At 42.9% G+C, this 25,935-nt stretch overlaps 1 protein-coding gene across 1 annotated transcript in view; it reads left to right on the top strand.

The window, feature by feature from the left end:
* KIF5C (kinesin family member 5C) overlaps positions 1-25,935 on the top strand; it is a 164,382-nt gene that overhangs the window by 82,702 nt on the left and 55,745 nt on the right. The window contains exons 11-13 of the mRNA XM_019455717.2: positions 9,608-9,756; positions 19,754-19,929; positions 24,709-24,777. Coding sequence (XP_019311262.1) covers positions 9,608-9,756; positions 19,754-19,929; positions 24,709-24,777 — 394 coding nt within the window. The remainder of the gene's footprint in view (positions 1-9,607; positions 9,757-19,753; positions 19,930-24,708; positions 24,778-25,935) is intronic.

Here is a 25,935-nt window from a genome sequence, read left to right as displayed (position 1 = left end):
TATCTGTCTCAGGGTTGCTGTTGTGAGTGGGCATTTGCAGCTGTCTATAGGAAGAGTCTTGGTATAAGTCCAAACGATTATCCTTTCTTCTGATTTTCATGAGGCAATTGTCAGCATCGTCATTATTGCTGGCAGTTTTTTTAGGGCTCGGCATGTGCCAGGAATGTCAAATCTGTGTGGCAGATCTATCAGGTGGGCCTGACCTCACCTGTGTACAAAGGATGACGTTGAGGCTTAGACTCAAAGCTGTTAGGTGCTGTGCCTGAGTCCACATAGCCACTAAATGACTGGATGACATAGGATGGGGACTGTAGTGTTTGACACACAGCCTCTTTTTAAAAAATTTTTTAATGTTTATTTATTTTTGAGAGAGACAGAGACAGAGCACAAGTGGGGAAGGGCCAGAGAGAGAGGGAGACGCAGAATCTGAAGCACGCTCCAGGCTCTGAGCTATCAGCTGATAGCTGGGGCTCGAACTCATAAACCACAAGATCATGACCTGAGCTGAAGCTGGACGTTAACTGACTGAGCCACCCAAGCTCCCCTTGACCCACGGCCTCTTATATGCAGGCTGCTTGATCAGGACCCTCGATGAGGACAGGCTTCTGGGTCATTAACTCCATTTTGAAGCCAAGTTCTGCTGCTGATACATTCCTCTCTTGTTTACTTCTCTCTGAGACTCTGTCTTCGTCTGTAGGGAGAAATGTTATAACGCCTTCCTCTGAGAATTGTTGGGAGGATTAATGAGTTGCTTCAGTTTTTACCTAGCACAACGGTGGCTGGCATGTAATAGGTGTTCAGTGATTGTAGGTTTTTGTTTTCCTCCAACTTCAAAGGTGTTCAGTCTGGGAAAGTCAAAAAAATGGATGGGGCTGCCCTGAATGAAACGGAATATATGGGACATCTGGGGATAGAAGAGGCTAGACTGAGTGAAGTAGAGTTAGAATTAAGTTTCTGGAATGAAAGACTAAAGAAATACTAATGCTAATTTGGGACTCCAGGAAATAAAAATAAAGTGTCAGTTATCTTTTCAACTGGAATAGGTTGGTCTGCCATCTTTTATGAGAGTCATATGGACACTGGGCTCCATGAGGGCAGGGACTGGGTTTATCGTCAGCGTCAGTTGTCCCAACAAGCAGCCAGCACAACTAGTACACAATAGAGTGTCATTAAGTAAATGCTTATTGAATGAATGAACGGATGAATCAAATGCTTATTGTGTAGGATTCCTTAGAACATTAGGACAGGTGCTGAACTATGACACCGTTATGTCCCGAAGTTTGGTTAGATTTACATCTGGTTTGTTTCCCAGCCTGTAATTAGAAAGGTGTGAGCTTTTGTTCCTCTCCCTCGATCCCTGAGCTAATGGATTCTTCAAGGACATCTAAGTTCTCTATGGGCCAATACCTGCTTTATTGTTAAATATACGCATTGAACCCAATTACACAGCAGACACGAGTCTGAACATCGGATTAGACATGGTATCTGATAGCTAATGAGATTAAGCACTTTGAACTCAGAAAAGACTGCTGGGCACATCTCAAATTCAGTGTAACGAGTGTTCATTATACTCCTGTTGCAGGGGTGGTCAAACCTTGGGGCTGTACAAGGTTCCTTCATTATTCCTATGTGGTTCTTTCAAGGACATGAAGAAACTCCATATTTGTTGCTAGGCGATTTTATCGTATTGATGCCCTGAATAAAACAATAGTATGTCCTTTGAAGCAGTAGAAACATGATAGAGTCTACAAATGCCTGAGGGCAGCCTACCAAGTCAGCGCTCTTTAGGATTCTTGATTGGGTACTGGAATTAAAAGGGAAAAAATGCACATTTTCTGTTTCTTGGTTTTGGTGGTGAATGCTGCCTCTTCTAGTTGGTCAGGCCTGTGCCCGTTAGTCTCTGAGTGTCCAGCATTGTGCTAGAAAAGAAGCAGAAGCCATTTTCTGTGTTCTCAGAGAGCTTTTAATCTATTTGAGAGGGAACACTTGAATTTCCAGGCAGCCCAGAGTCAAAAAGCTGGACTGTGGGAAAGCAGAACACTTCCGGCTTTTGAGGGAGAAAAGATACTCAAATTAGAGCACTTTCATTGATTTTTTTTCTTTTAGCTTCCAGCATTTTATTTTTTAGTCTTTAATTACTCTTCCAAAGAACTTTCATTGCACCATTCGAAAAGGATTGTTGTCAGTTTTAGAAGTATGAACTTGAATCACCCAATTATCTCGGAAGCCTATTTAACGTACCTTGATTTGGGGTAGTAAAGCCTCCAAGGGGCAGGCCAATCAGTTTGGAGAAAGCCTGAATCAGCACATCTTTGGCACTAAGACTTTTGATTGATGTAGCATGAATAATTCAAAGGCTTTATTCGTATGTTGAATGTGGAAGGAGAGTTGATAATTTAGGGAAAGTAATTTCTTCTTTTTATACTGTGTACTTTTTTTTTTTTCAAATTGTGCCACCTCTTGCCCAGTTTCGTGACAGCTGCATTGGTCCTGAGTGCTGTACATGCTAAATTCATGTCACTAGAGCATGATAACAAATTATCTGCAAGGGTAAGAGTGGACACTTTGGTGAAGGGAGACCCTTGGCTATACTGTTAACATAAAATGGAAAAAGACTCAGATCACTCCCAGTTGGCATGTCTGTTGCTAGAACACCAATAAGGCTGATTTTTGGAGGGAGGTATACTGTGGGTGACAGAAGTTTAACCAGATGCCAAATCCTTATCCAAATCACTAATTCCTCAATGTTTCTCGGGAGACTGGAGCTTTTCAAAAGACACAAAATTTGGAGCTTTTAATTTTTCCTTCCCTATATCCCCCACTCAGGAGCAAGGTAATGGCCTCACCAGGAAATGGAAAGGTGCTTTGCATCTGTCATTTTTTCAGAAGAAGGTTAGGTGTTTCATGAGGAAACTAGGACTCTGAGCACAAAAGAAGGTGTGATGATTTTATGTGTCAGCATGGCTAGGCTGTAGTCCTCAATTATTTAACCAAACACTAACCTAGGTGTTGCTATGAAGGTATTTTGTAGATGTGGTTAACATCTACCATCAGTTGACTTGAAGTAAAGCACATTACTATCCATAATATGGGTGGGCCTCAGCAGTTGGAGACCTTAAGGGCAAAAACTGAGGTTTCTCAAAGAAGAAATTCTGCCTCAAGACTGCACCATCAATCCTTCTCTGAGTTTCAACCCTGCCAGCCTGTCCAGGACTTTCCAGTCTCTGCAATCATGTAATAAATACAGAAATCTAAGGTATATCTTATACATATATACTATATATGTATACTATATCCATATGGAGATTATATATATATATATATATATATATATATATATATGGACATATATATATATATGGATATATGTATGTATGGATATATATATATGGGTGATATATATATGAATGGATATAGAGATGGAGATATATATATATATATATATATATGGATATATATGTATGTGTATATATATGGATGGATATATATGGATATATATGTGGATATATATCCATATATATATGGATATATATGTGTGTGTGTGTGTGTATATATATATATATATATATATATATATATATATATATATGGATGGATATATATATGGATGGATATCTATTCATCATTTATGTACCTATATCTGTGCCATTGGTTCTGTCTCTCTGGAGAACCCTTACTGACAGGGAAGGATGCTGGGCTACCTCCTCCCACCCCACACATTACAGAGATAATCTGCGCATTGAAGGTGTGTGGTTGTATGGAGCTCCTTTTTCAAATGTCAGTACGATCCTAAACACCTGGAGAGGGAAGGAAAATGCTGAAACCAAGAGGTAGGAAGAGGCCAAGAACAAACATCTTTCTGGCTCTTCCAGAGGGGCCAAAGTAATGAGAAGAAATTCCAGTGATATGTAGCGTGTGTATCATTCAGAACTCACTATGGCCAGAAAGTACAAGTATAGGCAGTTATTGAGGAATTGGGTAGGGATGAGATTTATCAGGCAGAGTGATGCGAACCAAGTAGCTCTATGACTCTCCTCTTCAACAAGGGCTTGATTCAGGGCCAAACTGTGAGAATGCCTAGAGAGTTTTTTCACCCATGGGGTTAACTGAGAGGGTAGAGATGGACATGGTCGGCAGTCCTAGATGCCTGGATGTGTGCTTCTGAACATGTAAGCTGCAAATTCAGTGACAGAGGGACCTGGAGGTGCTGGGTAGGAAATAGAATGCTCAAGGACACGGGGGCAGGGTCTTCCTTCCGCTCCTCAGGGGAGTATGTCTAAAAGAATCCTTATCTGACTGTCTCCCTTTGGGCATCTAGGTGGAAGACGTGCTGTGGCCTCTGCTCTTTGCTGTGCTTGGTCTGCTTTCTTCAAAGGTGGCTAACATTCATTAGCATTAAGATCTTTTAAAAACTGGATCCTGTTCCCTTCCTGTGGGGAAAGGAAGTATTATATCTGGGGCAAGTCTGGATTATGTATTATTTAAGTAGTGCTTGACTCTCCAAAGCAAGCAAAAACAAAGAAAGACTGCTAAACAGATACCTGATAACTGCACCCTCAAGATTTGGCTCATTTGTGCTGAATGGGTTTTGCTTTTGGGATATATATCTGAGGTTAATTAAGGTGTCCCCCTAAGTAGCCTTTGGTTAGGATTTTGCTCAGTGTCTGCTATGGATATAACTTGTGGAATAGGCTTTCATTTCTGTATACAGTTTGGGGGCTCTGGTGGAAAGACCTTGAAGGTCTTTGGAAATGAAGACTCAAGATACTTCTCTGCTCCTTTGTGAGTGATCAGATCACATCGGGATTCACCAAATGTTGTTACGGTGAGATTGACCTATAAGGATGATAAATGAGCAGTATATTCATCGCTAGAGTAAGTCTCCTGCAGATTACTGGCTTGTTTTCCTATATCACGGAGATAAACTCCCAGAACTGTGGGGCTGGGTGGTACCACTATTGCTATGTAGCTTTAGCTAGGCAAAATCGTAAAAACTGCCTTAAGAGCGTTTCTCACTGTCCGCTGTCCTGTTGATTTTATGTTTCCTTGTAAGCTATTTGAAATTCTTTCAGAAACCAGGGAAGAGTAAATGCACATGTATATGTACTCACAAGTCCCTGACTTGTGTCTATAACACAGTCCTTGAGTGCTCAGGATCCATGTTGATTCACTATATTTGAACAGAGCCCAGATATTATGTTGGTTAGTGTGATTATAGCTCGCAAGTATATGGAAAACCAAAATAAAAGAGCAAAGAATGTGAAAGTTGGAAGACACTTGCATGTGCTCTAAAGTGGACAAGGCAAAAAACCAGTAGACCACTATCCAACCCACCCTGCTGGCAATGAGCTAAACATCCACACAGGGGAAAGGGAATTGTGAACGGCCAAATTAGATAGAAGCTAATGATTAGGCTCCTCTTTGTGTAAATTCTCCTGAAGTTCGTGGTAAAAAGTAAAAGTGTTCATTGTCTTTTTACTCTGGTTCTCTCATGGGACTGAGAGACTGAGACACTCTTTATTCCATTTTGTGAGGTTGGTTTCAACATCTTAGGTAGAATGTTTGTTCTGTTTGAAAGAAATAATTCCAGGCACAGAGATTCAGGTATCCCTCTTAGCGACTCTAGTTTATTCCATGATCTAGAAATCGTTATATCTGACTTGATTTCTTTCTATGTCACTTTATTTTTAACTTTTTTTGTTGACTGTAACATACATACAATAGAATGCATAAATTCAAGTATGCAACTCAGTAAAGTTTTACAAATATATGTACACATAGAACCATCACCCAGTATCCTAGAAGCCTTTTTCTTATACCCTTCTGGTTAATACCCAGCTGTCAAGGGTGTCATCCTGACTTCTGTCAACATCAATTACTAGTGCCTGTCTTTGAACGTTGTATAAATAATGACATACACTACTGTTTTGTGTCTGGCTTCTTTTATATAACATTATAGCTTTGAAATTCACTACATTGTTAAGTATAGTAGTAGTTTCATTTTTCCTAGTTATATTGTATTTCATTGCATGAATATAGCATATATTGTATCCATTCTACTGTTGATGGATATTTAGACTGTTTTCATTTATATTATAAGTGAAGTTACTACGACATTGTTTGTCATGTCATTAGGTAAATATTTGTCCTCATTTCTGTTGGTTATGTATCTAGGAGTAGAATTGCTAACTCATAGATATGAGATATTCAGCATTAGCAGATAGAACAAAGACTTTTCCAAGATGCCTGGAATAATTTATACTTCCTCTAGTAGCACCTGAGTGTTGTAGTCTCTGTACATTCTCACCAACACTTGGTATTATCAGTTAAAAATTTCTAGCCATTTTGTTAGGCGTGAGAAGATATCTTATTATTTTATTTTACATTTCCCTGATGGCTAACCATGTTAGGTGTCCTTTTTGAGAATATTTATTGACACTTCTTTTGTGAAGTGCCTTTTCAAATCTTTGCCCAGTTTTTACACTAGTTGTCTGCTTTTTTATTATTGATTTATAGTGGTTATTTTGGGTTAAGTCTTTTATCAGATATATGTATTGCATATATCATCTCCCACTTTGTAGCTTATGTTTTAAGTCTTCAGATGGTGACTTTTAATGAAGGGGAGTTTTTAAATTTTAATTAAGTCAAATTACTTTTATGTCCTATTGAGAAATCTTTACCTACCACAGGTCTTAAAGATATTCTCCTGTTTTCTTCTAGAGGCTTTATTATTTTACCTTTCACATTTATGTGTATGATTTATCTGGAATAGACTTTTTATATGGTATTGGGAGAGTGGATAAAGGTCACACACACACCCCCTTCCTCCAGCACCATGTACTGAAAGGACCATCCTTTCCTTTTGTGCTGTATGGGCACCTTGTTGTAAATCAGATGACCTTGTAGGCTAGTATCTGTTTCTGGATGATCCATTCTGTTTCTTTTCTAAAGTTTCTGGACTATTCAGTCTCTGTTAATTACTGTGGCTGTATAATAAGTGCTGATATTCTACTCTTTAACTTCATTTTTCAAAATTGTCTTTGCTATTCTTAGCTTTTTTGCGTTTCTTTGTAAATCTTAGAATCAGGTTGTTGATTTCTAAACACATATGCAAGCCTCCTGGGATTTTATTTGAGATTATTTAAAAGCTATAGAACAATTCTGGGAAGGATTGGCATCTTATCCAGTCAATGTTGGCTGATTTCTTCAAATTCTAGCTTTAGTGGATGGAAAGGCATTTGGGATGCCACTGTTCCGTTTGGAATGAAATGAAGTCTAGGGCAGTCGCATGAGACAGGGTTTTCCACCATTGTTAAGAGTTCCAAATGAGAGCTGGGATTTATATCTTCCCAATGCTCCTGTGGGTCATTTCTGTACCATTTGTGCCCTGCTCTGGGCCCTGGGACAGCGACCTGTTTGGACAACTGCAATGGGCTGTCTTTGCCTCTGACTTCACATTGGGTTCTGCCAATGGGAAGAAACATGGGCAGGTTATCAGAAGAGAAGAAAGTGAGGTCAGGGTATTGGTTTTTTGGCTCTTCCCCTGCAGGGTCACTTTGGGTCGGTTGTGTCCTCAGATTAAAGGCTGTTACAGATGCCAGTGGCCAACCACCTTCTTAGAGTTCCCTGCCTCAGTGGTGATGGTTCCCCACCACTGGTTTGGGGTACACATTGTTCATTGCTACTTCCCAACACCCTTCTCATACCTTTGGCAAATTCCCAAATTATGCAATAGAACGAGCCATCTGTTTCCTGCCAGTACCTTGATTAGTATGAAAGTGGAAGAAGAAGAATTTTCTGGACAGCTTAAAGGAATTTGAGAATGAGGATTAGTTACACCAGTGATAACCTTGCTGGGTCTGCTCACCACAGTGTACTTCTGGCTAAACTTGCCTGAGTATAGCAGGAAGGCTCTCTCCTACTCTTTCTGGTATCACTGCAAATCATCAAGAGACTCTTTATGATTTAAAAAGTGAGACCAGTAGCCTCAAAGTGTACCCTTAAATGCCCACAAGCATTTTAGCCATAGGTCATTTTTCACTTTTTGACTTACTGAGTTGATGATGCACGATGCAGTGTCCGTGTTTGCACGGAGAAGCATCCACACTGCCGACTGAGGATGTTAGAAGGTGAGGTGAGAGTGTCAAGCTGGCATAGACTGACACTAGTAATGAAATTGCCGCTATGTGAAAAATTGGAGTTGAAGCACTTCTGGGGACAGCAGCCTCAAGCTGCAATGAACGAGGGAGAACTTTACTAATTCTTAAGCGGAGTCTTACACTGAAATCATTTAACTCCTCTTTTGACAGTTGGGTTATTTAGTTGTCTGCTTTAGGAATTAATTTTTGGAGTGACATCTGTAGCCCTGGTGCGGGCTGGTGAATTTCTTTCACTGAATTAGAAATCATGTCCAAAATGGCATTTCATGACAACAGTAATTAACCTGAATCACACATCAGATAATGCTGGCAAGTATGACAGTACAAGAACTTGTGGGAGTTTAAACTGGAAAAGTGAATAGCAAATAAAACAGAATATCACATTTTTGAATGAAGTTTTTGCCTTAAGAAGTAAAGAGTAAGCGGGATCCTGCTGTGGTCAATTTACATTTCAGTCGGACACATCTGCTTGTGTGTTCATTTCTGTACAAAGCTGGGTGAATCGTGTCGTTTATAGTATCAGCCAGAGCTGTCCTGACTTTGCTCTCATCAAGTTTCCCTTGAGTAACTGTCCAGACATCCAGTGTGGGGTCACATTCCCCAGTCATATGCCCTAGAAATTCACTGCATGTCTCATACTAGAAATGAACAGATGGTGGCCCTTACCTCACACATTATTTTTCAAAATTGTCTTAAACTAGGAGATACAAATAAAATTATCAACCTCTGACTTTCCCTGAACAATGGGATGGACTGAGAACAGGGGCCCTCCACTCTTACATGGTGACAATCGCCTGTGACAGGGGCCTGTGCTCAGCGGGGAGCCTTGGTTTTACCTCGCTGGCCAAAAGTGGCTAAGTGACCCACCTGTCCCGGGAAACACGTGTTGGCATGTGTTCAACACACTGAGGTTTGAGGTTGATTGTAGGTACCAAATATAAGAGAAACATCTGATTGCACTATTTCAGTCTGTGTATCGTTGATGTGAGAAAACTGTATGCCCTACGAGGCCACAGACTTTGTCTCCATTGTCTTGACAAACCCCAGTGTTTCATAAATGTTAGTAAATGTTAGGATAGAAAGGAAACTCTTACATAAGAAGACGGACCTAGCAGGGGTGTGCCAGATGCTTAGAGGAGACTGCTGAATGCTTGAGAAAGACTATCACCATAAGTCAGGGCTGAGAACATAGAACAGGGAGTGATGGCCCTGGGAGACAATTCAAATGAAAGTCCGTGGGATTTAGGCTGGCAGGAGGTAAAGGAGAAAAGGAAATGGTGAGTTTGGAACCTTCGGGGCAGTTAGGAGGGTGATAGGTCCCAGGACCCCTTCTGCTACCCCAGTCCCAGCCTTCTAATGTGAAAGCATTTGAGGCTTAATTGTATTCATGATTTAGTTGATGCTAATAGCTACCCTCAGAATTTTTTCCCTTATGCTTTTGACCTCAGGGCTAAGACCATCAAGAATACAGTCTCCGTGAACCTGGAACTGACAGCGGAAGAATGGAAGAAGAAATATGAAAAAGAGAAAGAGAAAAACAAGACTCTCAAGAATGTTATCCAGCATCTGGAGATGGAGCTAAACAGATGGAGAAACGGTAAGGAAGAACGGAGAGGAAGAAAGAGGCACGGATGTGTGTTTTCCTTTTCCTAGGACAGCTGGCCTCCTGGGACACTTGGGAAGGACGGGATGAGGGTGGAACTTGGTCCTGCCTTGCAACAACCTGTGGAATGAGTAATGTTTTCTCATTGCCTGGCATAGCTCCCCACCCGACCCCGTCACTCGGCTCACATGCATGCTTACTGTGGGCAAGTGACTATTTGCAAAGTTGCCTTAATCTATTTTCAATGAGATGCTCCCCTATCTGATTATTGTGCTTCCCTCCTGTAGCCATGTTTGAGGTTTAGAGGGCAGTGCCCGAGACGTTGTGGCTCAGATTGCTTTTGATTAAATGAAAAATGTCCTTCTCTCCTATGTGAGTTTTATAATTGATTTGGGGTTAAAAGTCCCCTCTGGCAAATATTTGCATTTTTTTTTTCTGGGCCCAACTGATCATGCTCTGGCTTCTTCAGAGACAGAAATAGAGGGCTCTTGAAGAAGCTCTGTGCTAAAATGGAGTCTTACAGGCTTGTTTCGTGACTAGCTTTTTTTCTTTTTCCCCAAAAAACATTCTCTTTGGTTTGTTCTACTCGAAGAAAATATCTCAGAGAGCTGACATGCACTGGGTGGGTGGGTTGTGGGTGAGGCGTTGAAGAGGGGTTTCCAGATCCAAGTGCGGGCAGATTATTTCAGAAATTTTAGCATTGTGATGAAGTTAGAAGGTAGAAGTCTTTCTATTTTTTAATTTATTTTTATTTTTATTTTAACTGAAATAGGCAGGTTGGTGTGTGTGTGTGTGTGTGTGTGTGTGTGTGTGTGTCAGGGCACAGTGGATAGCTGGAGATTCAGATTCTTTGCTGCTGTGTCCACTACGTATTTGAGGTGCTGCAGCCGACTTCAGTCTCTTGGGTGAGCGTAGGAGCCGCTATGCAGGATCGGGATGGGACCCGCCAGTTTGTGATTGTAACTGCACAGTTAGTGGCAGACCGTCTTGTGAGTCCGTGTTTGCCACTGTGTTTTGCTAGGAAGGTGGGGTGTCAATGACCTACTATTTGATTGAAAAACAATTGTGAGGCAAACCAGGATCCAAGAGAGGTTCAAGAAGTGACCTAGTAGCCTAAATAACACGATGCTTTTTGGGAGATTTTCTAGCTGCACACGTGTTTTGAAAGCTGCTAGAATAATTGAATAATTCAGCACCTGGGGCCGGTGCATGCTTCCTTGCAGTTTGGCAGGAGTAGAAGAGTGAGGAGGGATGGTTGGCAAGGCAGGGAGCGGCTGTATGAGGTTTTGTTCTATTTCTGGGATCCTCTCGGGTCAGTTCTCTGCTGGGCAACTGGAACATTCAGTAAAGCCTTTTGGTAAAGAGAGGGAGACTGGCCTTGGAACACTGTGGAGTGGACAGCTAGCCTTGTTTTTTTTCTGCTCCCTCCTGGCACCTGCCAGGCTCTCACCCTGCAGTTCTCGATCCCTCAACCAGTTCTGTCCTCTGGGGGCAGTCTGCTGCCCAGTTTGCCTAACTCCCCTTGTTGCCTGGGCACTCTCACCTTGCTTTTGGACTTTTCACTTGGTGTCATTTTAATTGTTGTCCTGCTCCACCCACCTTGCAGATCTACCTAGAAATACACTGTTTTCCGTGGCCTGCAGGGTGAGATCCTATATAAGTCCTTAAGTACATAATTGGGGGAAACTCACGTATGGTTTCTGGCACATGATAGACTTCCATAAACGTATCACATAAACGTGTTTAATCCAGCGCCGGAGTGGAAAGGGTGAGCTGTCAGTCATGGTCTGCGCCCTTACGGAGCTTACAGTCTGATGGGGAAGGCAGACTTCAGCCACAATCAATAAACATGTCTATGCTGCATACCTAAAAGAAAGCATAAGGTACTAAAAGGTATTATAACAGGGGCCCAGATCTTGACTTGGGAGTCAGTGCAGGTCTCCCTCGGTAAGCGACCTAGGGAATAAGATCTGAGAGAAACAGAGCAGTTAGAAGCGCCAAGGCAGAAGTGGGGGTCAGGGTGGAGGGAGCTGCATTTACAACATCCCTGAGGGGCTCCCTGAAGTGGGGAGGCAGCAGGAAGGCCAGTGTGGTGAGCCGGGGTGAGGCACTACTGGCCCGAGCTGGACGGGAGGGGTAGGCAGGCCTGTCTTCTGCAGGGCTGAATAGTCTTTGCTCAGGATTTTGGTCATTATGTGGGAAGCAGTGAGAAGCCCTTCGAGGATATTAAACTGAAGATCATATGATAAGATCTGCATTTTCAAAGCTCCATTGGTTGTGCTGGAGAATTGAGTAGAGAGGGTGGGAGGAGGGCCAGGAACAAGGATGGTCTTCCAGGGATGAGGCTGCATAGTTGAACTGAGAGATGTGGAGATGGAAAGGGAGAGGCATGGCTGGATGAGAGAGGTATTTAGGAGGTGAAATTAGCAGATCTTGGGGAGGAGCTGGCCATGGGAAGGCAGAGTGCCAAGTTTTCTGGCTTGCCGAGTTAGATGGAGGGTGGAACCATTCATCTAAACAAGAAACACCAGAGAAGAACCAGACTGGAGACCAGGGAGGTGAGGAAGGGAGTTTCAGGTACCTGTGGCATAATCCAAGTGCAAATGTCAAATAAGTTAGGTCCAGAGGTCTAGAGCTCAGAGGCTCTGGCTGAGCTAGGGAAAGAAATGTGAGAGTTGAGCTTTAGGAAGTGCCTGAAGGCATAGGTAGGGGTGAGGTCCCCTATAGAGAGAGGGCAGGGAAGAGGAGAGGGAGAAAGTCTCGAGAGGGACCCCCCTCCACCACTGCCATGTAATCACTGAATGAATGTGATGGAGAAGGGGGATCTGCAGAGCTCTCCTGTTCTCGCAAGCTAACCTCTGCACATCTGCATTTTAAAGGTAATTTTTCTGAAAGCAGAAGTTTTCAAGTGTAGAGATCCACCTTCAGTGATACAGATTTCAGGCAGGACGGAGGCAGATAGAGGCATCATGGAGCTGTCCTTTGACCAGCTGTGAGTTGAAGGATTATCTCAAGGATTAACTCCATGTCACATATACGACAAAACGGCCCTGGCTTTTTGTGATGTTCCTAGGCTGGCCGTGTAATCCGCAGGCAGCCCTTGAGGTTTTGACAGGCTAGAAGATGTGCCCAAGGTGACTCAGTCACTAACAGAGCAGGGATCTGAATGTAGGGCAGTTGAGTGCTGAGTTCATTGTCTCTCTGTTGTCTATGGAGCCTGTACATAGCCCTAGTGATTTGTGTTTGGGCCAGAGGAGTGTGACAAATGTCACCCCAGGAAAGAAGGGACTGGAAGCTTCTCAGCAGTGTCCCGTGCACCAGACCTAATTCCTCCTAGTCGTGAGAGCATGGCTGGTTTGTGCCAACTGGAGAGCTGGGATTTTGAGAGGTGAAGAAGGAGAGCAGAGGTGGCGCCCCCCACTAAAATCCAAGTGGCAGGATATTTCCAACTTTCTTTTGAAATTTGACACACACATTGGCTCTAAAGTCTAGGAGTCAGCCACTTGTGGGCTGAACGCATTAAAGCAGCATTGTCCATTGTATGCATTCTCCGCTGGGAAAGAGCTTTCCATCCTTGCATGGTGTGTTTATAATTTGAAAAGTTTGGCTGCTCTACTCCAGCTGTGGGAGAGCAGGAGAGAGGGAATATAGCAGAGAAAAATTGTGCGTGTGTACCCACGCCTCCGCTTTTCCTTTTTTGCTGTTCTACAGAATGAGGGAGGACTACAAAGGAGTAGGAAAGGTAAAATAACACGATGTCTCGATGGCAAACCATGTAGAGTGAAGAAGTTGCTACAGTTGGCTGGAATGGGACTGTACCACAGGAGAGAGCATTCCCCGCTGAAGTCCTTCGAAGTTGTGAAATACGATCCTGTTACTTGCCTATAGGCAAGTTCTCCCCCAGACCCTCGCCGGTACAAGTTTTCAGTTTTCAGCTCCTTGTAGCTTAACGGGCTACTTTAGAATGAGAGCCTAGCAGTTTCCTCCTCTGGACAGAGTAGAACGTTGATTCTCAGAAGATGGCCTGGGATTCCTAATGTGTGTAACTACACCCAGCCTTAATTAATTTCTGCCATTGGCATTAAGGCCAGGTGGCTCAGGGCCTGCGGGTGCTGGCCAAAGGGGAGGCCACGCCCTGTTTTCACAAAGAAGGCATAAGGGGAGCCACTCCATTCCTCACAGTGCCAGGCTCTTTGGGTTGCAGGGGACAGGAATGACCCTGCTTAGCTTAAACAAAACAGGAAAGCATTAGAAGTCTGTGGGTGACTCCCAGAACCAAAGAACAGCCGAAGAACCAGGCTCACCTGGCAAAGCTGGGGCTCCTCCAGAGACGCAGGCAACAGAGCTCTTAAGGGGCCACACCTGGCATGACTCCCCTCTTGAGTATTTTCCTCCTTCCTCGAATTATATGGTTGAGACCCAGACGCCCTGGGAGAGAGAAGGGGGATACTGTGGGGGGTGGTGTGCTTTGGTTGAGGAAGGCCAGGGCCCTCTGCTTCTCAGGCCTGTGTCTTCTGAGCAAACCTGCCTGCACTGGAAGATGTAATTCTTCACAAGGAAGTTGCGGTTCTGAAATGAGAATGGGCGTTCAGTGACTGGAAAACACCTGTCCGCTACGATCTGCTAGTGACATCTTGTGGGCTGAAATCGATTGACAGTCCTTTGAATCTGGAAGTTCTGCTGACAGTTTCAGCCTCAGGAATTTTGTTCAGCCTACTTGCTTAAGGACAGATAGATGGAGTGGGCAGTTGCCAGAAGCAGGATTGTTTTTTTCCAGTTCTGTTGTTTGTTCATCATATGCATGGAAAAGACTTGAACAACCCTATAAATGGGGATAGACTTAGAGAGTTGGATTCAGAGTGAATTATGGCTCCCAGTTCACCCTGCAGCCATCTTCCAGTCCATCCAGAAGATTCTTAATGGGGAGGATGGGAAGAGAGGGCTGAAAGCCCAGGGCTGTGACCCTCGGAAGGGGGATGGGCACACAGATCCACGCACAGATCCCCCCATTGCTGCGGGGTCAGTCTTTACACATGCCTTCTTTTCTGATACTTCTTTCAATCTTGCCCTTTAAAAAGCGGTCACATTTTACAAGGGCTTAAGCCAGAAAAGGAGGCCCTGAAAATCCAGGTGTCGGGGGTGCAGGGAAATGACCCGACAGAGAGTAGGACACCTCTGCCGTGTCTCTTGAATGATTAAATATAATATTAAGTAACAGAATGGATGTAGATTTACCCCATCTGCTGAAGTCATGCAAAGAAATTATTTCATCACAGCCTGGGAAGACGTGGAAAAATCGGCAATCTCTAGAACAGATTTGTTTTCCAAATTTAAAACCTGCCAGGCCAGCAGGCTTGGTTTCCTAACTGGCTAAATCTGTAACGTGGAGTCTGATCTGGGGCTTTGTGGGACTGCGTGGCCTCCGTAGCTGGGATACAGTTTGCTCTTTTAGCAGTGGAGATGTCGAAGATGCTGTCCACCACCCCCACCCCCCCCCCCCCCCCCGGACTCCTGACCGTAGCAAAGGTTAGCGTTTCATTTGAGAGATCCCATCTGTTAGGCTCTCTTCCTTCTTTTGAGAGCATGGCCAAACACGAGTAGAAATACTGCCCGCTAAGAGAATGGTGTGGGCTAGTCAAGAGGTCAGGAATGTAAAGAGATTCTAGAGTCCTGTGTGACCAGTTTATTATAAAATTACTCTAGAAGGGATTAGAGAATGTCTTAAGCTGCTTACAATATTTTTAGGAACTAGGGTGAGAGATGCTATTTGTGTGCAAAATAATCCCATAAAGGAATGACTTTTTTTTTTTTTTTTAAACCACACATTTATATAATGACATCTTGTAGCCAGCTGCTCTTACCCATCTGGCAACTTAAAGATTTCCTTTTAGTTTCTTTGATATAGAAATTACCTACCATTAGGTCTGCCACTGGGCCTCTTTAATTGGTACTAAAAGAGAGCACCTCCTTTGCCAGATCTGCTGTGGTTTCTGACGGAAGCTGTGAGTGACCAGCAAATCTCTGCCCCTGGAGTTGCAGAGAGAATGCAATTACCTTTCTATGTTCTCCAGAGGCTTTAGGGACTCAATTTATGAAAAGGATAACTAGCTCGTTGCTATTTCATGTGTGAAATTTTAATGAATTACTGGCAGTCTAATGGTTTTCTTCTTCTTTTTTTTTTTTTGAAAAAAACAAAACACTAAAAAGCCTGTTTTAGAATTTTTAACTAATAGCCCTAACGAGTATTTTTGATCAGTCTGTCATTCTTGTTTATTGCAATTGATGGATTTTTACTTTTTTGTAGGAATGCGATTTATGTCCTCGGGGGGTTTCATTTTATAATTAAAATGCTCTGCAAACCTTGTAGGTGTGCTCTAAGCGAATGCTCCTGTGTACACACAAATCTTTTTAGTCCTTACAGGTAATTACATCTGACAATAGGAAATGCCAGAATGCTTATTTAAAGAAGGGAAAGGATTCTAATGGAAGTGGGGGGAGTTTTCATTGTAAAAAGTCCGATGCTTTACAATATTATAAGCTCTTTCCCTATAGACAGCAGGTACAAAGCCTCAGGGGATGAACTAAGAGAAATTTGCTTTTAATGCAAAAAAGGGGAATAAAAATAAAAAAAGATGCTCATCTTCATTTGGTGGTCCTTTTCCGGTCTCCCGCCACCAGATTTCAGGACATTTTTTTTTCCTCCAGGGTTTGTTTGCAGCTGTCTGCCTTGTTACAATCAGTTGTTCCATAATCACCTTGTGGGGGCTTCTCCAGAGACTCAGTCCACTGCAGTGCAGGGAATATTCTCGATTAACGTGGTGAGATTGCCATGGAGACAGATTGCCTAGTGTCAGGTCTCACATAGTGTTGGGAATTTACAACCCCCAGACGTGTTTGTGAGCTGGACAGTGTAGTTACCAGGGACACTTCTGGAAGTCATTTTCTCGGTCCTTTGAAGGGTAGCAGTGTTTGGGAAAACCAGCTCTTGGTTCCTCTCCAGGCAGGAGCTGTGCTCTCCCACAGATGCCTGCTGCTTTTGTTCCTGCGTGTTGCTGCTTTGTTCTTCTCGGCCTGAACGGCTGCTGCAAAAAATAATCCTGACTGCCTGACCTTTGGAATATAAACTGGGAAGAGCGCCTTGTTTAGATGTAGCTTTGTGGGGGATATGTTGATGCTTTGATTCAGAGAATTGTTCAAGACAAACCAGAAAGTCTGCTATAGGTTTCAAATGTTGTTTTAGTAATAATAAAAATAAACCTGAAAGGGACTTTTGTAGCTACATTGTGTTTTATTTTTGGAACTGAGCTACAGCCACAAAGGTATTGTGAAGACCTCAGGAACAGTAATCTCAGAATAAGTAAAAATAATTTATCTGCAAAGTCTGGAGAGTTGACAATTCGTTAGGGAGAGGAGGAGATAAGAGATGGACTTTAAACCATAATATCTTCAGTGTTTTTTCACATATACTATTTTAATTAAATCTTTAGAACAATGCTGTGTCAAAGGCATTATTATTATTTTTTCTCCTTTACAAAAAGCAGATGAAGAGGTTAAGCAGGGGATGGGCTGGTGATTAATTAGATCAGTTAAAAGGTGCAGTGTGGCTCAGCGTCCCAGCACAGCACTGGAGATGTTAATGAGGTTTGTTGATTACTTTCAGGGTGCCTCGTAGCAGCGTTGGTTGTTTGCTGAACTGCTCTATTCTTGGACCACTCTGGTACTTAGTGATGCTGTGATTGCTTTAGGGTCACTTGCCGCTAGGTTATAGGGGTTCATCCCTGGCTCCTACCCACTCAGATGGATCAAAACATGCCCTGGGCGGCTCCTTAGCACACCCCAGCCTCATAGTGGCACTGGCTCTCGGCCATGTGGAACCAAAGAACACAGGGACTATGTCTCTTCCAGATGTGTTTGTATCTTGCGTCTGTCTTGGGGCAAGTTGGCATAGGATAATAGGATCATATTCTGGCTGATTTCCGGTCTAGTACAGTTAAGAAATTCACCTTCATCATGCTTAAGCTGGAAGATTAAACTTATGCCATACTGGAATGCCCTGTTGACAAAGTTCAGAAGGTAGAGCTGAAATATTTGAGATACGGTCATAACCCAAATAGGAGAAGGATTTACCAAAGTGTTGGTGGTAAATTTCTCTGGAGAAGGAATAGAATTGGGAGGTAGAGGTGAAGGAGGGCTTTAGAGTTTTTGTGTATATAATCTATGGTTAGACAAAGATATATTTAAGTAAAACAAAACAAAAAAGTCCTTAGGAACTAGAATATGGTACTGCTTTGACAGCCTGTGGATTTAGCAGGCTGTAGAGAATATAGATCCTTTAATTGGATGAGATCCAGTCTGCGCACTGAGGTCATTGATGGATGTTTTAAACCAGGAATTGGAACTGAATGAAATATTGATTTGGTTCAGGTTCAGTTCAAAGGCTACTCTGATATTCTGGTTTTGTTTCAGGTCAATAATTTTAGAAAAAGGCACAGGTACAGTACAGTCTAGTTGAGCTTTAGAAGGAAAAAGGGTTGGCTCAGTTTCTATTCAGCAAAGGAATTGTTTATTCCAGGTTTTGCTTCAAATGGGACTGGTGAAATCATTGGATGTTAATTTTTTTTGACAGGAAAGTCTTCCTACCATTTTGTAATTATCAAGGGAGATAATGGAACCTGAAGCAGCAAAGCTAAGCCATCACAAAGTGTTTTGTTTATGTTGAGGTAAATGTGTGCAGTGTTCAGGTGGCTTTCTTGACGCATGATGCATACTGTTCATTGAAGCCATCGATTAGGGGATCCAGTTCTGTCTTTTATTATTTATTTATTTATTTTTAAATTTTTTGGGAAAAGTTATTTCTGTCTTAGGGCAGTTTTCCTGGGGACTTTCCACCAGATGCATTTTATGGGCTGAGAACTGGGTGAGGCTTGGAACACTGCAGACACTCAGTGATTGTAGCAAACTGAGTGTGAAGTTGATGGTAAACACTGTGATGGAAAAGTATGTTTGGTTTTGCTTTGCTTTCCAAAAAGATGTTTGAGAGACTCAGTTGGGCCACATGGTTTTCATAGAATCCTTTTTCTGCGGTCTGTCTTTGCAAGGTGATTTTCTCAATGGGGTGGCCACTGACCAGCTTGAGAACTTCACTTTTTCCCTCAATTTGAGTTGTCAGATTTGGTATTGCTGCCTCCAAAGGCCTCAACAAAAGGCCATTCTGTAGATCGAGAAGGGCTGTGTGCTACTTTGCAAACTTAGAAGTGGTATGCAGGGTCTCTGCACGATATTCTGGATTGGCTGCTTCTTTTTTTCTTGGGTCTACTTGACATCATAAGAAATTATTCTATTTGAACTCTCCAGATGAGCCAATTAATTCTGACCTCCTAGGGGAGAGGATGGTAGTAGGATGTGTGTTTATGCTATGTCAGTCAGAGCTCCTGGGTCCAGGGCTACCCTGGTTTTCTCCTTCAGATTCAGGGACTCTCAGATTCAGAGGATTATGGCCCTGCAGTGTTCTTGTCAATAGTGGTGAATTTGTTCCTTGATTTGGCTGTTTCTCTTAATGAAACGGTAACCTAATTAATTGGTAATTAGGATACCTCAGAGGTCTGTTTCCCTGTGAATCAACCACTACATAGAATATGAGTCTAGTAAAGCCCCAGAATATTCCCCAACAGAAGGAAAGTGTATGCAAAAAGTTGTGGATGTCATTGCAAGCTGGATTAGTTAGGAGCTTGTGTAGTTGATGGAGCCAGTGTACTTAAGTGATGCATCACAAGAGGGAGTATTATATAGTCCTCCTCTTCCTTAGACTAGTTTGGCCAATTAACTACAACCTTTCCTGTCAAATAGAAAGAACACAAGCTATGACTCTCTACAACAGCTCTTTATTGTGTCCTCTACGTCTTTTCACGGGAGTGACTATTTTTGGAATTCCTCCTGTAGGGTTGCATGCTGAATTTCTTCAATCCCCAACTCCTCTCGTTGTGCTTTGCAGGAGAAGCTGTGCCTGAGGATGAACAGATCAGTGCTAAAGACCAGAAGACCTTGGAGCCCTGCGATAACACCCCCATCATAGACAATATTGCTCCTGTTGTTGCTGGCATCTCTGCAGAGGAGAAAGAGAAGTACGACGAGGAGATCTCCAGTCTCTACAGACAACTGGATGATAAGGTCTGTAGCCAAAGATTATGGCCCTCACTCACAAAGATGAGAGGTGGTGGGTTCTAGACTGATTAGCCAGAAGCAGCTTCAAGCCCTGTGGGGGCGCTGATTTAGGGCTCCGGACTGATGTTTATGCCTGTCTTCCTAGTATCTACCCTAGCTCTTGATTGGGCAGACTCAGGGAACCTAGTTCATGTGGAACGGAAGCTTTTATGGAAGTTTGATTGGAAGACTAGAGAGTTAGTCTAGATAGACAGAGTCTTCACTTCTGGACATTATACCGGGGCTAATCACTGCAGGAGAGTGGGGGTGGTGTAAGCGTGCATGATCTTTGTTTCATTGTCCCTTCTATTCTTCTCTGGGCCTCTGCCTCACCTCTTGAAACTCCAACAGTAGTGCCAGCTATAGGGGCAGGGTGGTGGCTCCTCAAGCAAAATGTGTACTTTCATCATGTAGCTCTAAGGCCCTGGGTGAGGAACCAATGGTCTTGGTGTGTGGTCTGACAGGTTTCCTTTACTGGTAAATCTGTTTTCAGGGGCATACTGTTGAATGAAGTGGTTTGAACACGTTGGTTAGGGATGTCCAATTTTATGGTACACTCTGGGACTCAAGTAGTCATGTAAATGCACAAGATGGAACAGAGGAGAAGAGGCCTTGGAGAATGCTGTGCACCATTAATCCCCAGTGAAGGTCAGGTTAGGGATCCCAGAGGCATAGGAAATTAAATCGATGTTTCACGTGATCTTGGCATATTGCCCTTGGAATATTCTAAATCCTTTCAGTTCATTTCATCAAGGTTGCTGGTATTTTTAGTCCAATTTAATCTTTTCTGTTGTGGTGCAGCTCAGAGTGTTTGGGGACACCTCTGGTTTGTTTGAAACAGCTTTGTTATGTTAACATTGCCATTAATCTTACCAGCCTGTCTATTCTGAGTGAGGCTCCGTCTGTATCTGTATCACCTTTACAAGCAGAATGTGAAGCTAGTTATGCTTATCTGTGACCCTGGGAATTCGCATTGTGACGACAGAGTTAAACTGGGGGGACTGTACCTTTTTGGTAACATATTTAATGAGACATTCACACCCAAGAGAGCTGGGCTAATTGCCCTTTAGGTGCTTGACACACTGTTATCCTTCCATTTCTAACCAGATATTATTATGCAAAACCTCAAAGTCAGAGAAAAAGGAGATCAATAGTAAGTTAACAATGTATGCAATTTCTTGATTTCTCCAGAGAAATGCTATTGTTTTAACATACTGTGATTTTTTTTTTTCATTTTAGAATTGATGGGTTCATTTTAGTAATCCCCAGAGAATTTTGAATGAGGGATGATGACCTGATTCTCTACTCTGTTCTCTATGAATAGACTCCTGTCATGGTTGGAATGGGGATCATTCACCTTGGTAGCATGAGCAAATTTCATTGATCTGAGAGAGACTTTAGAGTCTTAAATGCAGCTCCTGAAATGTAGTGATGAGGACTGGGTCCGAGTGAGGAAAATGCCATGCCTTGGGGCTTTTTGGTTGGTAGCTGGCAGAGCTGACCCTGGAGTTTCTGCCCCCTGATGACCAGCCCAGAACACTTCCTGTTGTATTATTTTCCGATGGCGTATGCTTTGAAGACCCTCAAACGCACACATTTTGAGGTTAGCATTTGTGGTGCCTCATAGGGGGTTGCTGAGATCGGAGAGAGCACTGAGCTCCTTAGCCCTAGAGGGCACCAAAGCTGGTGGTTTGACCTTAGTGACTACCCGTGGTCTGCCTCATTATGTCTTTATCAGCCATCATTGTTATTTGTCCTCCTCTTAAAAGTTCTAGAAGGTATTTCATGCTTCTGATGAGATAGGTGGTTTGATACTTTGGAGAACACATAAGTTGGAACATGGCATCTTCATAGATTATTGAGTGGTAGAGCTGAAAGCATCTGGATCCAGATGAGAAGCTAGCCCAGGGTGGTTATGTGACTCCCCCCAAGTTCACATTACCTGCAGAGCAGGAATGAGGCTGTGTATCTTCTGGCTCCGAGTCCTGTGGTCATCCCGTTCGGTCTTAGCCTTTTAAACGAGGGACTTGTCAACCCTAATCATTTAGGGTTTAGAATGTGGTGGGAGAAAGGCTACATGGTCTCCTCCCAGCTGCCCCCCTCTACCGCTCTGTGCTGTCTCTCCAAGGGTCTAAGGACAGGTACTGTCCAAGGCAGTGCTGTGTGATGGAAAAGCATACACTTTTGAGTCAGACCTGTGTCTTAATAATGCTGAGACTTGGGCTGATGAACAGCCTACCCAGCTGAAGTTTTCTTTCTCATCTTCAACACGGGTTCACCCCAAAAAAGTTGCAGTGGGAATTAAAAGTTTCTAGTGTGTCACAGTTGCTCAATAAATAGTTTCTTTCTCTTCTGGGTTCTGTTTGCTTGAGGGAGAATCCCACCTTATGTGGTATCAGAGGTGGGGGGTGCAGAGATGAGTTATGAGCAGACTTAGAAGATGAGCAAGTTGGTGTTGGCACTGTCTCCTTTATTCCTCGTCTCCTGCCATCCTCATGCTCTAGTGGAAATGTGTGAGAGGAGTTCAGTGCAAGTAGAAATAGAAGTTGAACCTCATTTCACTGAGTACCATTGCAACAAAAACATTTTTATAATTAAAGGTGGCCAGTGATGGGCTGACAAGTCACCATTTCACATGTAAGAAAATCCAGGAACAAGAATATTTTCTGAAAAGTGCTTTGAAATCTGTTGCGTATGGACTAGCTTTTAATAGTCAGCATCAGACTGAGCACGTTCTAAGAAGTGCACTTGAATGTGTAGCTGTGGACTGCACGGCACATTGTATTCTGAAAGTTTTGAAAAAAAAATTTAAAGATCAATTCCTTGGAGAAGTTGCCTTAACAAAGCATTAAGTGTAGTTTTGGAAATATCTCTGGTACAAGTGATTCATGTCCTTATAATGTAATCCTGTTCTTCACATCCTTCCCAGACGGCCTAGTGGCCCTGGGTTTCTTACTGTACCTCAGAAATCACTGCACCTGGCTTGTCACCTGTCGGGGAGGAAGGCTGCGTCTTCAGGCTTTGAAATGAACACAGTGTGAGAACAAAGGGCTGGCTCCACCGTTCTGCTTCTCTTGTGATTTATATCACTTGTAGCCATTGCTTATGTGTCCCAGGGGAAGGGATGGCAGCTCCCTGATGTTAAACTCCTGGAGTCTTTTATGTTAAGTTGTTTAATATTTATGTGCCAAGGAACATAAACACAAAGTTGTTCCTGGTAACTGACACTCTTAAGTTTATAAAGTAGAAGAGAAAATATGCCCTACAGAATAGTCTCCTAGTTGTGCAAGTACCATTTTCTGGCAGTTTCACTCTGGTGTAATTTCCCTAATTCTCCTGCCAGAAACCGAATTTGGGGAGGAGAGTCATGAGTATTTTGTTGAACCATTAAAGAAACATTGATGTAAAAAGTTCAGTAGAAACGGGGTCTCCCCAAACAGGGAAATAAGACCAAAAGATGTTCTACACAAAGGAAAACGAGATACAGATCCTGTAATACTGATTTTAGAATTTTCTTGCTCTGTGGAAAGCATTCGTCGTGATGCTGAGTCAATCTGATTTAAATGGAAGCATAGACACGACCAAACAGCCTAGAGAATATCCTGTGGAAAACTGAGGTCCTGCGCGCCAGGCCCTTGAGTTCACCCCTCTCACCTCACCCCCGGAAAAGGCAGAAGGCTCAGTGCAGGTTTTCATGGGCTGCTGTGAGAACGCCTGGGCCACACCTGACACAAAGAGCGACCCCATAATACCGAATCTGACTCTGCTTGGGGTTTAGACCCTGGAAGTGTTATCCAATAGGATTTCCTCCTGTGTTTACGGGAGGCGCACTTGGAAAGCCAAGTTGCTCTTCACAGGCTAGGCTTCACATTTGCATCTGAATTCATGAAAATCTTTGTAGTGAAGACTGAGCTTCCTGCTGTTAAATGTTGTCTGCCCGCTGCTCTGCCCACACTGGCTGGCTGGTGTCTGGGAGAGGCAGAGACGTTTGCGCTGGGCAGTGAGAGGCGGACAGCTCTGGCTTTTGTGGCAGCAGCACCTAGTGGCAGAAAATGAGAGTGAGGAAAGCAGATTTGTCCGTGGGCAGATCATTTCCCACTTCAGTGACAGGCGGGAAAGTAAGCATTAACTTTCTGCATCCCCCACTTCCTTCAGTGTTTTTGTTTTTTTCAAGTGGTAAGAAAATTAACTTCTAATCAAGGGGGAGATCTGCTCATGCTGAAGATTAATTCTCTAGTGAATGTTTTTCCAGTGTCTGTAAGTAAGAGATTTGAAGTGGAAATACTGGTCTCTCCTACCGATCACGTGGCAGCATTCCTGGTCATTGATGTGTTTGACGAGATTTGGAACGTGAATATATTACAGTGCAGATGGTTAGAAATTCACTCCCTTATTTTTTCTTAGCATCTTTGAATTGGGAGGGATAGCTTCAAAGTCCTTTCTGATTCCCAAACCCTGGATCTCTGATTTCTGGATGAGCAGGAATTGAGTTGAATGTGTAGGATATTATATATCCCAGAGTACCCAGATGTTTCATCTGCTGAGAAAGGCGGAGAAAGGAGGTACTTTAACCAAATCAGGACCTCAGAGTCAATCTCTCATCTATGGGGGAAGAATCACACCATTCCCTTCATCTTATTAGCAAGCCTACAGCTGGCGTCCTGCTATCTGACTGTCGTCGGGAAGCCAGGATATCAAAAATGACATAACTAACCCAAAAACATTAAACATGATGTTTCGTTTCAGGATGATGAAATTAACCAGCAGAGCCAGCTGGCTGAAAAGCTAAAGCAACAGATGTTGGATCAGGACGAGGTAAAGAATGCAATAAATTTTTTTTTTTTATGAAGTTCTCTTATTACTCTTTGTTGTTGACATTTGTTCCAGAAATTTAATTTGCACAGAATTTTTTCAAAAATCATTGAATCATGTGGACATTTCTTGGTAGATTTCCTTTGAATGCCTGTTAAAAGCTGAGTTTAGAAAATGAATGTCTGACTTTGTAGACCTCTGAGGTTTTGAGAGTGCATAGCTGGTTGCTACACTTAGTCTTTGAAGAGCAGAGATAAAGGAGTTCTGTGATTGGACAAGGACAATTCTAACTCCTCATACCCAGTGCCTAGCACTCCCATTTCTTGCTGTTTTAGTTCTTAGCTTTGCAAATCAGCCGGCTCAAGTCTTTGATATATACTGTGTTCTTGTGCTACCTTGTAGGAGGTAAAAAACCAAAAAACAAAAGTAGAGATAGAGGGGAGAAGAAGGCAAAGAGGAAAGGGCTCAATTAGTATGTGTTTGATATAGTAAAAAGGAGGCAAACTGGTTTCAGTCTTTCCCTGGATGGTGTTGAGTTCTCCAGTGAATGTCTTTATTACGTTGTGTTTTGCCAAGTATTTAACAAACAGGAACCCAAACAAAGGATAGATAGCCAGTCCGTCAAACATAGATGATTAGTTTCTCTTGCTGAGGACCACCTAAGTATTTTTTCTCTTTTGTGCTTTAGGGTACTTTCTGCTTTGTTGCAAAAGTGCTACAGATTGGATTACATGATACAGTTCCAGCAGGTGGCTTGAGTTCATGTCTGTAGTCCCAGCCTTCCCATAGACCTAATTCTCTCTATAACCATTCCTTTCTCTTCCTCTTTGCTTCCCTTCATCACTTCAGGACAATGATTATGCCACCTGACCAAACACTTCCCTTGACAGGGAGATCATCTATGACTTTGCAGTCAGACCAACCATATTTAATTGATTTTCCTCTTTTTTTTTCGTAATTAAAATTTTTTTTTTTAATTTTTAAAAGAATTTTTAACATTTATTCATTTTTGACAGAGAGAGATAGAGCACGAGTAGGGGAGGGGCAGAGAGAGGGAGACACAGAATCTGAAGCAGGCTCAGGGCTTCAGGGCTTGAACCCATGAACTATGAGATCATGACCTGAGCCAAAGTTGGACGCTCAACCAACCGAGCCACCCAG

The sequence above is a fragment of the Panthera pardus genome, unplaced genomic scaffold (genome assembly GCF_024362965.1).
Source record: "Panthera pardus isolate Hobbes unplaced genomic scaffold, ASM2436296v1 HiC_scaffold_10, whole genome shotgun sequence".
Taxonomy (NCBI): domain Eukaryota; kingdom Metazoa; phylum Chordata; class Mammalia; order Carnivora; family Felidae; genus Panthera; species Panthera pardus.
Note: the sequence above shows the minus strand (reverse complement) of the source record. Positions and strands in the feature narration are given on the sequence as shown.